We start from the raw sequence: 13,829 nt of genomic DNA, 5'->3' as shown, positions 1-13,829 counted from the left end.
AAATGTGGTCAGAAAAAAAACTTGACTGTGATCAGAGATCAATTAAACACTTGTTTAAGATCACTAAAACAGTAAAAAAAAAATCAACAGTAAAACTCATGGCTATGTTTAGTCATGAAAGTAAAAGCATTTCCACATACAATGCAGTGAGAACTCATAGGATTGGGACTAAACAGCAGTGTGGCTATAAGAACACGACTTGTTAATGAGGCTAATCAGAAGAAAAGGCTCTAGTTTGCAAGGGGGCATAAATATTGGACTCCAGAGCAATGGAAACAGGTCATGTGGTCTGATGAGTCCAGATTTACTCCATTCCTGAGCAATGGGCGTGTCAGGGTAAGAAGGGAAGTGCATGAAATGATCATAATTGGATATTTTCTTCTCCGATGGCACAGACATATTCCAGGACAACAATGGCAGGATTCATCAGGCTGAAACTGTGAAAGAGTGGCTCAGGAAGCATGAGGAATCATTTTCACACATGAATTGGTCACCACAGAGTCCTGAGCTTAACCACATTTGGGAAGCCATAGCCTAATGGTTAGAGAAGCAGCTTTGGGACCAAAAGGTCATCAGTTTGATTCCCTGGATCATCAGGAATGGCTGAAGTGCCCTTGAGCAAGGCACCTAACCCCCAACTGCTCCCCAGCCTGCTCTGGGTATGTTGTACATTGCTAAATGCCATTAATTTAATGCGCTGGAGAAGACTTTACAGAGCGGTTCAATTCCCCCATCATCAATACAAGATCGAGGCTAAAAATTAGTAAAAGTCTGAATGGAAATAAGTGTTGTGATGTTGCAAATGATTGCTGAAACAGTGCCACAGCTAATGTGCTCCGTAATTAAAGCTAAAGTCAGTCCAACAAAATATTTGTGTGCACCCTTTTTTGGCCTGGCAGTGTAACTTACCATGTGTTACTACCAAGCTCTACTGTTAACATTTTCTGTCCAGTGCAGTCACATACTCACCAGTAACCTTTACCCAGAGTGCATCACTGTAGTGTGTGTAGTAGACTGGGTTTCCTCTTCCAGCTCGGCACCAGTACTGGCCTCCATCAGAGACACGAACTGGTCTGATGACATAGTGGCCTGATTCTGTTTCAGTCTCAGAGCTCTGTGTTGATGTGCTCCAGTAAAACTTCCATCCAGCAGACTGTGGCTTCAGTGTACAGTACAGAGTCACTGGGATTCCTGTCAGTGCAGCTCCTTTAAGGTCTGATGTGAGTTCAGGTTTAGGTTTTTCTGTTCAAGATGAAAACATACAGTTCAGGAGTAATATAATATTTACTGTACTAATCACCTCTACAGAGTGAAAACATTTCTGCTGTCCCTGTGATCAGGGCCGTTGACAGCTTTGGCTGGGCCCGGGACAAAATAATCTGAGTGGGCCCCCCCCACACACACACACACACACGCGCGCACGCACATCGCCACACAGCAACCACCCACACCCAACCCCTCTTTTCACAGTCTCCATTCACTCCAACCCTTAAATAACAGGTATTCCAAGCCCATTATAACAGTCAACCATTTTATTTCAACATATTTACAGTTTGAACATTTCCTTAGTCTGCAACTATTCAGGTGCGAAATGCAATGCGCCGGACTTTTGCTGTGGCAAAGTCGTCAATAAGGTCATTGAAGTCCAGCTTCTTTGCAAGTTCGCACTCTATAGGGAGCATAGCCAGCCCATTGAGCCTCTCCTGTGACGTGTTTGAGCGCAGGTAGTTAATAAACCAAAATGATTGTTTACGGGATGGAACTGGGCCTCAATGAGAACGGAGTTATGGCTTTCCCAAAATCTGAACATAGAAGCATCACCACTAGTGATGTGTACAGTGAGTTTTTCAGTGTATTTTTTTGTCTTGTTTTTCATAAACGTCCTTTCCGTACTTGATTTAGAATGTTACAAAAAAAAATTGACACCCTCCCAACCACGTAACATTAGCCTATCTGACCTGGGGGCTGACACGTTTATTACGGATAAACCAAAAGGATTACAACGTTCCCTGGATATAGAACTGGACCGAGAAGATTTCAAAATCTTAACGTGTCAGCAACAACAATAAAACAGCGGTTGTTTTATTCATTTAGGGCTTATTAGGCTACTTTTATTAATTGCGCTTTTCATACAGGCCTATCATTTTTCACTTGAGCAAGGGAATTGTTTGAAGAGTATCCAGTCTAAGCGAAAGTTTAATGTTTTGCAACAGACTAACCTCAAAACACCCCATTTATAGCCCATTCGTTACATTAAACTCTATCTAGCTGGCAATTTCACATGCCGTCGTATCTACACGGGATGATTTCCAACAAAATAAGGTTTAATTAACAAGAGGCAGCATTCCACGGGCTTTCAGCTAACCGGAGTCCAGCTCAGCGCAGCTCAGCAAGCGTGCCTAAAACATTTGGATACGATTGCCACATACATATACACATACAAACAGCCACTCAAATCTCCACTGCCAAGCCTCTACCTCTCCAACGCCAGATCCATGTAAACAACACGGACGATTTGGAATTACCTTATTCTATTCTATAATCGGCTGGTCAGTGCTATACTCAATACTTAAGTGACTTACCCATCCAGTGAGGATTATTTTGTTTACAAGATGCCACATCTGAGTCGCTGACAAATCCTGAATTTCTGTAAAGATAACTGTGCAGAGATTTATAAGCACGCAGTGCTTCACCACTGAACAGCGAGGGAAAGTTAATGAGGTAATTATACACGTCCGGGTATTCCGCTGGCAGTTCAACATCCGGTCGTGAAAACTCCGCCTGGAAAGCCATAAGGGTCACAAATCTGTAGATCGTTTATTTTAGACATGTATCTAGTTATCTGTTCATTAGAAAAATGAGCCGTGTAGTCCGTCGGTTGAAATTGATCCATTCTGTACACGAGTGCAGCAGTATTCAGCGGTGTTTTTGACCGACACGATGGCGGTTGTGTACTTTCCGGTCACGTGACTGCAAGATCTCTATAGTGCCGTGTTATTTGGCGCCTTAATCAAAGACCAAACCATTTCTGCATTAGGAGTGGTAGGTGGGTTCTTGAATCTATTTTCGAAGACAATAAAGGCAAAAGAACCAGAAATCATTCATTGAATGCAAATATAGCACATTTTTCTCCCCCAAATCAACACATTTTGAAATGAAACAGAATGATTAATGGCATCTTCATGAGGGACCAGTTCTGGGCCCCCCCTCATGCCTGGGCCCGGGACAAAATACCCGGTTGTCCCCCCCTGTCGACGGCCCTGCCTGTGATAATCCTGGTCTCAGTTAAACAATAACTAGGACTAAATATATTTTTTCTACAGTGGTATTACTTTATTAGTGTAGTATAGTAAGTTAAATTCATCATCTTCACATTTATTTGCTGGAAGAGAACCTGACCAAAGATTAGACCAATAGCAGGTCCAAACATGACGTGATTCTTCTATTCATCAGCATTGTGTGGTTTAATTAGTAAATAACTTCAGAAGTGAATGAGATGATTTACACAAGTGAATGACTTCTTTCTTCCTGATGAACACAAACCCAGATGCTGTGTGATAATGACACATTCTTTTCATACACATTACTCTTTTAGTGGATATTATTCAAAATAAAACAGAAGTAGAATTTTTTTTTTCCAAATTTCAAAATCATAAATAATGAAGGCAATCTCTCACTGTTGTTTCACATGTTTAATATTTGTAAGAATATGTTCTATCATCTCAAAAAGAGCTCCGTCACTTCAGTTTACCTGCAGAATACGTTTACAATTCAAACACCTAAACACTTCATTCCTGCATCTCTAACCTCCTGACTGTGGCTGAAGTTTTATATTGAAGTGAAGTTTTATTACAATAAGGTACTGTGCCTTTAGTTCATGTAACTCGTAAACATGAGCTAAACTTGTTTTCTTTAATAAAGGATCTGATGTACTTTATGTTTATCAGAGAAATCGGCAAACCCACATTACGTGTACAACCCCGATTCCAAAAAAGTTAGGACAAAGTACAAATTGTAAATAAAAATGGAATGCAATAATTTACAAATCTCAAAAACCGATATTGTATTCACAATAGAACACAGACAACATATCAAATGTCGAAAGTGCGACATTTTGAAATTTCATGCCAAATACTGGCTCATTTGAAATTTCATGACAGCAACATCTCAAAAAAGTTGGGACAGGGGCAATAAGAGGCTGGAAAAGTTAAAGGTACAAAAAAGGAACAGCCGGAGGACCAAACTGCAACTCATTAGGTCAATTGGCAATAGGTTATTAACATGACTGGGTATAAAAAGAGCATCTTGGAGTGGCAGCGGCTCTCAGAAGTAAAGATGGGAAGAGGATCACCAATCCCCCTAATTCTGCGCCGACAAATAGTGGACCAGTATCAGAAAGGAATTCGACAGTGTAAAATTGCAAAGAGTTTGAACATATCATCTACAGTGCATAATATCATCAAAAGATTCAGAGAATCTGGAAGAATCTCTGCGCAAGGGTCAAGGCCGGAAAACCATACTGGGTGCCCGTGATCTTCGGGCCCTTAGACGGCACTGCATCACATACAGGCATGCTTCTGTATTGGAAATCACAAAATGGGCTCAGGAATATTTCCAGAGAACATTATCTGTGAACACAATTCACCGTGCCATCCGCCGTTGCCAGCTAAAACGCTATAGTTCAAAGAAGAAGCCATATCTAAACATGATCCAGAAGCGCAGACGTCTTCTCTGGGCCAAGGCTCATTTAAAATGGACTGTGGCAAAGTGGAAAACTGTTCTGTGGTCAGACAAATCAAAATTTGAAGTTCTTTATGGAAATCAGGGACGCCGTGTCATTCGGACTAAAGAGGAGAAAGACGACCCAAGTTGTTATCAGCACTCAGTTCAGAAGCCTGCATCTCTGATGGTATGGGGTTGCATTAGTGCGTGTGGCATGGGCAGCTTACACATCTGGAAAGATACCATCAGTGCTGAAAGGTATATCCAGGTTCTAGAGCAGCATATGCTCCCGTCCAGACGACGTCTCTTTCAGGGAAGACCTTGCATTTTCCAACATGACAATGCCAAACCACATACTGCATCAATTACAGCATCATGGCTGCGTAGAAGAAGGGTCCGGGTACTGAACTGGCCAGCCTGCAGTCCAGATCTTTCACCCATAGAAAACATTTGGCGCATCATAAAACGGAAGATACGACAAAAAAGACCTAAGACAGTTGAGCAACTAGAATCCTACATTAGACAAGAATGGGTTAACATTCCTATCCCTAAACTTGAGCAACTTGTCTCCTCAGTCCCCAGACGTTTACAGACTGTTGTAAAGAGAAAAGGGGATGTCTCACAGTGGTAAACATGGCCTTGTCCCAACTTTGAGATGTGGTGTTGTCATGAAATTTAAAAATCACCTAATTTTTCTCTTTAAATGATACATTTTCTCAGTTTAAACATTTGATATGTCATCTATGTTCTATTCTGAATAAAATATGGAATTTTGAAACTTCCACATCATTGCATTCCATTTTTATTTACAATTTGTACTTTGTCCCAACTTTTTTGGAATCGGGGTTGTACGTTTAAAGCAGTTCTATACAGAATACACTATGTTTTTCACTTGTTTTTAAAAATCTGTACATTTGTGTTCATATATAAAAAATGAATCCTTTTCAGGTGTCATTAACATGACTTTGTATCCAGTGAAGCCATGATAGAGATCTTTTCCAAAACAAATATACAAGCACTTTTTAGTGAACAATTAATAGTCCAATAGTTTTTTCTAAACCAGTAGAATGATGACAGTGCGATCAACCCAATTATCAGGTGCAGAAGATTTGATGAAAACCAGACAGGCCTGGGGATTCACACTCACAGTCGCTTTGGGTTTTTCTGTTGATATGAAATTATCAGCAGATCAGAGCTGCTTTTATCTTTACAAAATAAGAATTAGTCTTGTCCTCTCTCTGCTTTCTGATTCAATATTTACTGAAAAAGCTACAGTGGAATGACGTTTCTAGAAAGTATGTGTGCAGCTCTTTAGATAAAGAACATTTTATCTTCATATTTATGAAAGTCACGATTGACCTGAAGTGAGTTGTATTTATTTTTATTTTTACTTTTTCCATGTGTTTTTTTGCTCCATCTGATGTTGAAATTGTTTTGTTAAATCTGCAATTTGTGTTCATGTAGAAAAAAGAAATCATTTTCAGGTTTCAATCACATGACTTTGTATCCAGTGAAGTGATGGTAGAGATCTTTCCCAAAACAACTCCACAGGCACTTTTTAGCGAACAATTAATGAACAAGTAGGGTTTTTTATTGTTTGTGTTCTCAAACAGTATAATGATAACAGTGCGATTGGGCCAATCAGCTGGTAGAGAAGATTTGATGAAACCCAAACAGGCCTGGAGGTAAATTTGCATGAAGGTCTGTATTAAGATCAGTGATTAGATTTGTACAAACTCACAATTGTGGAAGATTTGAAAATCCATTGTTCCTTATTTACAGCTGACAAGTTAACTGTTCTAGCAGTTCTGTGTTTAATCCCCCAGCCTGTGTTTGTGCTGAAAGTGTCAGTTAAAGAGAAAGGGTATTGTGCTTTCGAGTCAGGGTATTTTATTATTTATTTATTTTTACCCCACTGGCACCACACTAATTAACATTCATACTATGACAAAAAAGCATTGTTACATCTAAAAATACAAGAATTCAATCAGAATAGCAGCTTCCTTCGACATATAAATTAAAACACACACACACACACACACACACACCAGTTCACTCAGAGCTTCCTTTTAGCTCCCATAGTGTGGAACTCGACACAAAATCCCTGGCTGACAGACACAAGGCAACATGTTGTTGAAACTAAACAAGCAAACAGGCATCACAAAATTCAACAACTTGTGACAACAGACACAGAGAAGTCCAATAAATGTCCTTAGATGTTTCTGCATGATACACACTGTCCACATGCTGGATAGTGTGTATCATGGCGCTCTGAGGTTTATCATAAACTGTGAAGCTCTAACTCATCACTGTGTCTTATACACTAAAGTAAATTGGCCATCTTTATATGCGCGCCGGCTCGGCCATTGGTATGTCTTTATCTACAAGGCTATCCTTGAGATGATTCCATCTTATTTATCATCTCTTTTAATCCTGAATAATAGAGCCTACAGTCTTTGTTCTCTGAACTTTTTACATTTTACTGTTCCTAGAACCCTAATGGGGTTCTACAGAAATGGGGAAGAAAGCTTTTAGGTTTTCTGCTCCAACTACATGGAATAATTTGCAGTCACAGCTCAAACTCTATAATCTGGTATCTCTGAATGTATTTAAGTCCATGATAAATCCCATTGTTTCGAGGCTTCATGAGTGCAAATGTTTTATCTCATCTCATTATCTCTAGCCGCTTTATCCTGTTCTACAGGGTCACAGGCAAGCTGGAGCCTATCCCAGCTGACTATGGGCGAAAGGCGGGGTACACCCTGGACAAGTCGCCAGGTCATCACAGGGCCAACACATAGACACAGACAACCATTCACACTCACATTCACACCTACGCTCAATTTAGAGTCACCAGTTAACCTAACCTGCATGTCTTTGGACTGTGGGGGAAACCGGAGCACCCGGAGGAAACCCACGCGGACACGGGGAGAACATGCAAACTCCACACAGAAAGGCCCTCGCCGGCCACGGGGCTCGAACCCGGACCTTCTTGCTGTGAGGCGACAGCGCTAACCACTACACCACCGTGCCGCCCCAAATGTTTTATTTGAATGGAAATTGTCTTATTTGATTTTGACCTGATTTTGTAAATTCAGTTGTTTATTTGTATTTTTATGTCTATGTCTAAGGTGACAATGTGTTGGAACTGTTGTTTTTTTGCTGCCATTCTTGCCCAGGTCTCTCTTGTAAAAGAGATCTTCGATCTCAATGGGACAAACCTGGTTAAATAAAGGTTATAATAATAATTATCAAAATGTTTGATAAGCATTTCATACAGCAGGTTAGAGATGATTTTCTAGTGTGGTTATGTCACTGTATGGAATCTGACTAGGGACCAATTCTGTGTGTGTGTGTGTGTGTGTATTTTTTTTTTTTTGGGGGGGGGGGGGGGGGGGAATTAATGTTTCATACTTAAGATGAAACGCTGTAGTGGTCCGTGATAGAGTCCTCAGTCACATGTGAAAAATGCATGTAAAACACTTTCAAATGTTAATGAAATATGTGAGATAAAACACACCTGATACAGTCAGTGTAACAGCATCACTGGTCTCTGAGCGCTGAGAGTCACTTCTCCTCCCACTGCAGGTGTATTTACCGCTGTCATCATTTCTCCCTGAATCAAGACTAAACTCCTGTGTTGTTCGGGATAAGAGTGTGTAATCATTCCTCTTCCAGCTGTATGTCCACTCAGTGTCTCTTCCTCTCGGTATCTCACATCTGAAAGTCACTCTCTCTCCTCTGAACACCTCCTTATCAGGCTTTATAATCACCACAGGTTTAGGACTCTCTGTGGAAAAATAAATACTACTGTTTTTATGCATGAATTAATTCCCAACACCATTATTTAAATGAAGAGTAACATTTTAAACTGAATACAGTAAATCTGCTCACATGTAAATGATTAAACTCTGTCAGAGGTGGACTGAGTCATTTTAACAATCTCTACTAATGAATTAAATGTAGATCACAATTTGAAATTAATCAGATTAATGTAGTGAAAATGTAGATCTTTTTCACTATTGATTGATGTCTGAATGACAGTGTGTTTGCTCTCCTGTTTTCCTGATTATTCATCATTAGGAACACTGAGTGTCAGCAAGGGAACAAGAAACTAAAGGGAAAAGATTCACAATAATGCGAGAAATAACTGACAGGATCATTTGTTTACCCTGTTAACAGGTATATTTAATATAAAAGAAAACAATAGCTCTGTAATACACACCCTTACTCATCACCACACACCTGTTATCACGTCATAACCCCTCATACACACTCACTCTCTCATTCTTTCAGATTCTACAGCCTCTTACACTCAGGGGTTCAGTATAAAAGTTCGACCCTCGTCCTCTTCACTCATTCACACTCAGGCAGGTCTCGACTCGAGCAGGTTGATGTTTCTGAAGCAGTAACTTTATGAAGCCCCTTTTACAGCCTCTGAGCTGCTTGTTAAAAGAGTTTTACAGGTTTTGTTGGTGACATTTTCTACTAAATCTAAACTAGTGTTGTGTCACCAGTTCACCTCACACCAGCGCTGCTCAGCAGTGATCACACTGTCTCTCTTTAATAACTTTCATAACATCAGTTAGTTAAAAGAGTTCTCTGTATGTCGTTGTCTAAATATTGCTGTATTGTGACACTGTTCACATGGTGTTTATATGTTCAGTGTTGTACAGAATCATTTAATAGAAAGCCTCTTACTCACCAATAACATTTACCCAGAGTGCATCACTGTAGTGTGTGTAGTAGACTGGGTTTCCTCTTCCAGCTCTGCACTTGTACGGACCTCCATCAGAGACTCGAACTGATCTGATGGTGTAGTCATGTGATTCAGTCTCAGAGCTCTGTGTGGATGTGATCCAGTAAAACTTCCATCCAGCAGACTGCAGCTTCAGTGTACAGTACAGAGTCACTGAGTTTCCTGTCAGTGCAGCTCCTTTAAGGCCTGATCTGAGTTCAGGTTTAGGTTTTTCTGTTAGAAATGAAACACAAGCTCAGGGTGTGAAGTCTTTACCGCACTAATCACTTCTACAGTGAAACACAGTATTACTGTCTCTGTGATGACGTGCCCTGTAGATAAACAACTTCACCTTATGATGACTTTATTGTTTTGGGATTTTAAACTCGACAGATGTTGAGGATGAAAATAGTGATATTAAATTTAAATGTTCACTGTGATCAGATTGAAGGTCAAACAATAACTGCTGTGTGATTATGCAGATCTTCAGTCTCTTTCTCTTCTCAATACCATTTTATTTTTATGAGTGTATCGACTAAAAATGATTTTGACAAAGTGGAACACAAAATGCAACACTGCACATACAGTCTTTATCAGAAGATGTTTTGGACATGGTATGCCTTTTTTTCCCCCTTTTGAACACTTGTATTTTGCCCAAATGTCAATAAAAGTGAGTAGTGTTACTGCCTGACATAGACAGGCAGGCAGGCAGACAGATAGACATGCGCGCGCACACACACACACACCACTAAAATTATATGAACACAGCAGAAATCTGTATCTCCCACTCTACCTTATTCACACACAGTCCATCAGTCCCTCATTATTTCTCATCTATGAAAGTGTGAAATTACTTTACAGCAGTAATGTAACAGATTCCTATTTCCTAAACAAGGGGAATGTGAGCTGCAAATAGTTTTTGGAGCAATAAATATGAATACCTAGATACAGGTGAAGTAACTGGTCTGTCTGTCTGTCTGTCTGTCTGTCTGTCTGTCTGTCTAACTAACTAACTAAAGCTCATTAAAAATGCTGTGGGCTTCTCAGGAACAAGTAGCCGACATGCAGTTATGTTGGAGCTGAATAATTTAATATGTAGCATTATGCGTGTAAGCAGTGATTTACACATTAAGCTGTAATTCCCTACATTCCACAGGATGGGATCAGTTCTCACAGTCTGTAAAATGTTGTGTTGGGCTCAAAGTATGGGTCAAAGCCTCTAAAATACACCTCTAATCTCTATCAAACCACATCCTCACCATGTCAGGGACAAAGAATACCATTGAGAATATTTTCTGAAAATCATTCAGTTTCTATTTTCGCAATAATTAAAGACAATAAAAAAAGAAACAAAGTGAGCCAACACAGACCAACACATTAAGAGAAATAAAACAAACCATGCAGTTAATGACAAAAGAAACGCCACTGTATCATCAGAGGACAGATCGATCTGTCTGCACTTAGCCATAAGAAATAAAGAAATGCCTCAGATGATGGAAGACTTAGTGCTTGTATGGACAAGGAATCTGATTGATAGTAATACTCATCGTTTACAAAAAAACAAACAAACACATACATGGATGTCGGACATAAGTGGACATAAAGGACAGCAGACATAAGAGAACAAACTTTTCAACTGCACAGAAACGTCTCCAGCACCAGTTCATCAGCACTCTACTAGAGAAGAACGGCTGATGTCCAAAAATGGTGAAATTGAATAATCTCCTTATTCTAGGAATGAGCCACTAACAATGACTGCCAACATGATGAGGATGAAACCGGAATTAAAACAGACGGCTATCGACACTAATTAACTACACTAATTAACATTAATAGTATGACAAAATAAAACACTGTCACTTGTTAAAATATAATAATTAAATCACATTAGCAGCTTCCTACTACATATTTAAAAAAAAAAATTATATATATATATATATATATATATATATATATATATATATATATATAATATATATATATATATATATATATATATATATATATAAACTTGTCAATTTGCTCAGAGCTTCCTTTTAGCTCCCATATTGTGGAACTCAACCCCAAATCCCTGGCTGACAGACACAAGGCAACATGTTGTTTAAAATAAACAAGCAAACAGGCATCACAAAATTCAACAGCTTGTGAAAACAGATACAGAGAAGTCCAATAAATGTTCTTAGATTTTTCTGCATGTTTGATAAGCATTTCATACAGCAGGGTAGAGATGATTTTATAGTGTGATTATGTCAGTGTATGGAATCCAGTGAGGAGATAATTCTGTGTGTGGGGGGGGGGGGATTTTTGTTTTTTCCATCATTAACCCTTGTCTGGTGTTTGGGTCTGTGGGACACGTTTTGATATTTTTTTTTTTTAATCTAAGGAACAATGATACGATTAATTATTTTTTTAATCTCAGGCTCATTGGCCTTGGCTCATTTTCTGTGAAGAACATGTATCAGAACACTTTTTCAATGACCACACACTGTACACCCCCCCCCCCCCCCCCCACACACACACACACACACTGTACCCCCCCCAACACATTTATATTACATACAGGATGTTCAGGTCCACTGGACCCGGGGCGAATAAAAATGTGTACCTTCACTCTGTCCTCCTCCTGTCTGGGTCTGCTGTTAGTGTGTGTAGTGATTATAGACTGGTACCAAAATCCAGAATTGTGACACCCAAAGGTATTTTTGAGACAAAGTCGGCAAACAGTCTTATTTTGTCAATATGGGTGTGCCGAATTCAAATCTGCAATATGCCGAGCTCTATCTGACCTCTGTTGACCACTAGAGGTCATTGAACTTTGGGCCTGTAAACGTCTCAGCTGAACCCAGTTTCTCAGCTTTCTAAGGAATGAAATGTACTAAAATGATTAATGAAGTTAGCAAATGGCCTTGTTTGTTAAATGTTTGGGTGCTGAATTCATTTTTCATTTGTAAAACAACATATGACCTCTGATAACCTCAAGGTCATTAAACTTGGCCTATACAGTAGGCCTATGCATTTAACGGCATTTTTAAACTGACTTTACTCCCCCAAAAAGAATATGAACAGACAAAAAACAAATAGAAAGGAACAAATACAACATTAAATGCCAGTCCATGTACATGTGACTTACTTTTCACAATGAGAATGCCTAGGCGATCACCTTACATAACATTGCATTACATTTAGCAGTTATTGTTTATACAAAGCTACTGAATAAAGGACAGATTCAGCAGCATACAAAATGTGGGGGCATACAGGGTATACAGGTTAATCAGGGTTAGTATATATGAGAGTTTTTTTTCTTTGTTTGTTTTTTGTAAAGGCTTTACCCCGTTTAAAACAAAACAAAAAGAAAAAAACTCTCATATATACTAACCCTGATTAACCTGTATACCCTGTATGCCCCCACATTTTGTATGCTGCTGAATCTGTCCTTTTTTCAGTAGCTTTGTATAAACAATAACCGCTAAATGTAATGCAATGTTATGTAAGGTGATCGCCTAGGCATTCTCATTGTGAAAAGTAAGTCACATGTACATGGACTGGCATTTAATGTTGTATTTGTTCCTTTCTATTTGTTTTTTGTCTGTTCATATTCTTTTTGGGGGAGTAAAGTCAGTTTAAAAATGCCGTTAAATGCATAGGCCTATAGGCCAAGTTTAATGACCTTGAGGTTATCAGAAGTCATATGTCGTTTTACAAATGAAAAATGAATTCAGCACCCAAACATTTAACAAACAAGGCCATTTGCTAACTTCATTAATCATTTTAGTACATTTCATTCCTTAGAAAGCTGAGAAACTGGGTTCAGCGGAGACGTTTACAGGCCCAAAGTTCAATGACCTCTAGAGGTCAACAGAGGTCAGATAGAGATCGGCATATTGCAGATTTGAATTCGGCACACCCAAATTGACAAAATAAGACTGTTTGCCGACTTTGTCTCAAAAATACCTTTAACTCCTTAAATAAGCACTTTTTTGAATTTGGGTACCAGTCTATTAAAACAGGTTAAGTTTTCCATTTTCCTTTGTTCCCATAGATCTTTAAACTTTTCCCATTTTGTTCACTTCCTTGGTTGTAAAGGGTGCAGGAGTCTGACGCATGAAAGGATGAGGATACGTTTTTCCTTTACGATGAGTTGTTTATTAAACAAAAGAGGGGTAACAAACTTGTAAAAATATAAAACAAGAAAAGTTCTCTGTTTGTTTCAGTGAGCTGGCTTGACGCAACAGGCTGACGTTCAGGCACAGTCGCGCGCACGCGCTCGGTCATAATCACCCTCACGGTCAATGACTGTTGCGCGTTGCACCCCTACAGCCTCTAGGCTGCATCACCACACCAGCTTAAATAGAAAGTATTGCCGCCACCA

The 13,829-nt window shown here is 39.3% G+C and overlaps 1 protein-coding gene across 1 annotated transcript in view; it reads right to left on the bottom strand.

The window, feature by feature from the left end:
• The window catches only part of LOC132885533 (titin-like), a 978,782-nt gene that overhangs the window by 861,648 nt on the left and 103,305 nt on the right, over positions 1-13,829 (bottom strand). Inside the window, 3 exon segments of the mRNA XM_060920287.1 lie at positions 970-1,242; positions 8,243-8,512; positions 9,428-9,694. Coding sequence (XP_060776270.1) covers positions 970-1,242; positions 8,243-8,512; positions 9,428-9,694 — 810 coding nt within the window.

The sequence above is a fragment of the Neoarius graeffei genome, chromosome 1 (assembly GCF_027579695.1).
Source record: "Neoarius graeffei isolate fNeoGra1 chromosome 1, fNeoGra1.pri, whole genome shotgun sequence".
Taxonomy (NCBI): domain Eukaryota; kingdom Metazoa; phylum Chordata; class Actinopteri; order Siluriformes; family Ariidae; genus Neoarius; species Neoarius graeffei.
The sequence above is the reverse complement of the archived record's forward strand: the minus strand, read 5'-3'. Positions and strand labels throughout refer to the sequence as shown.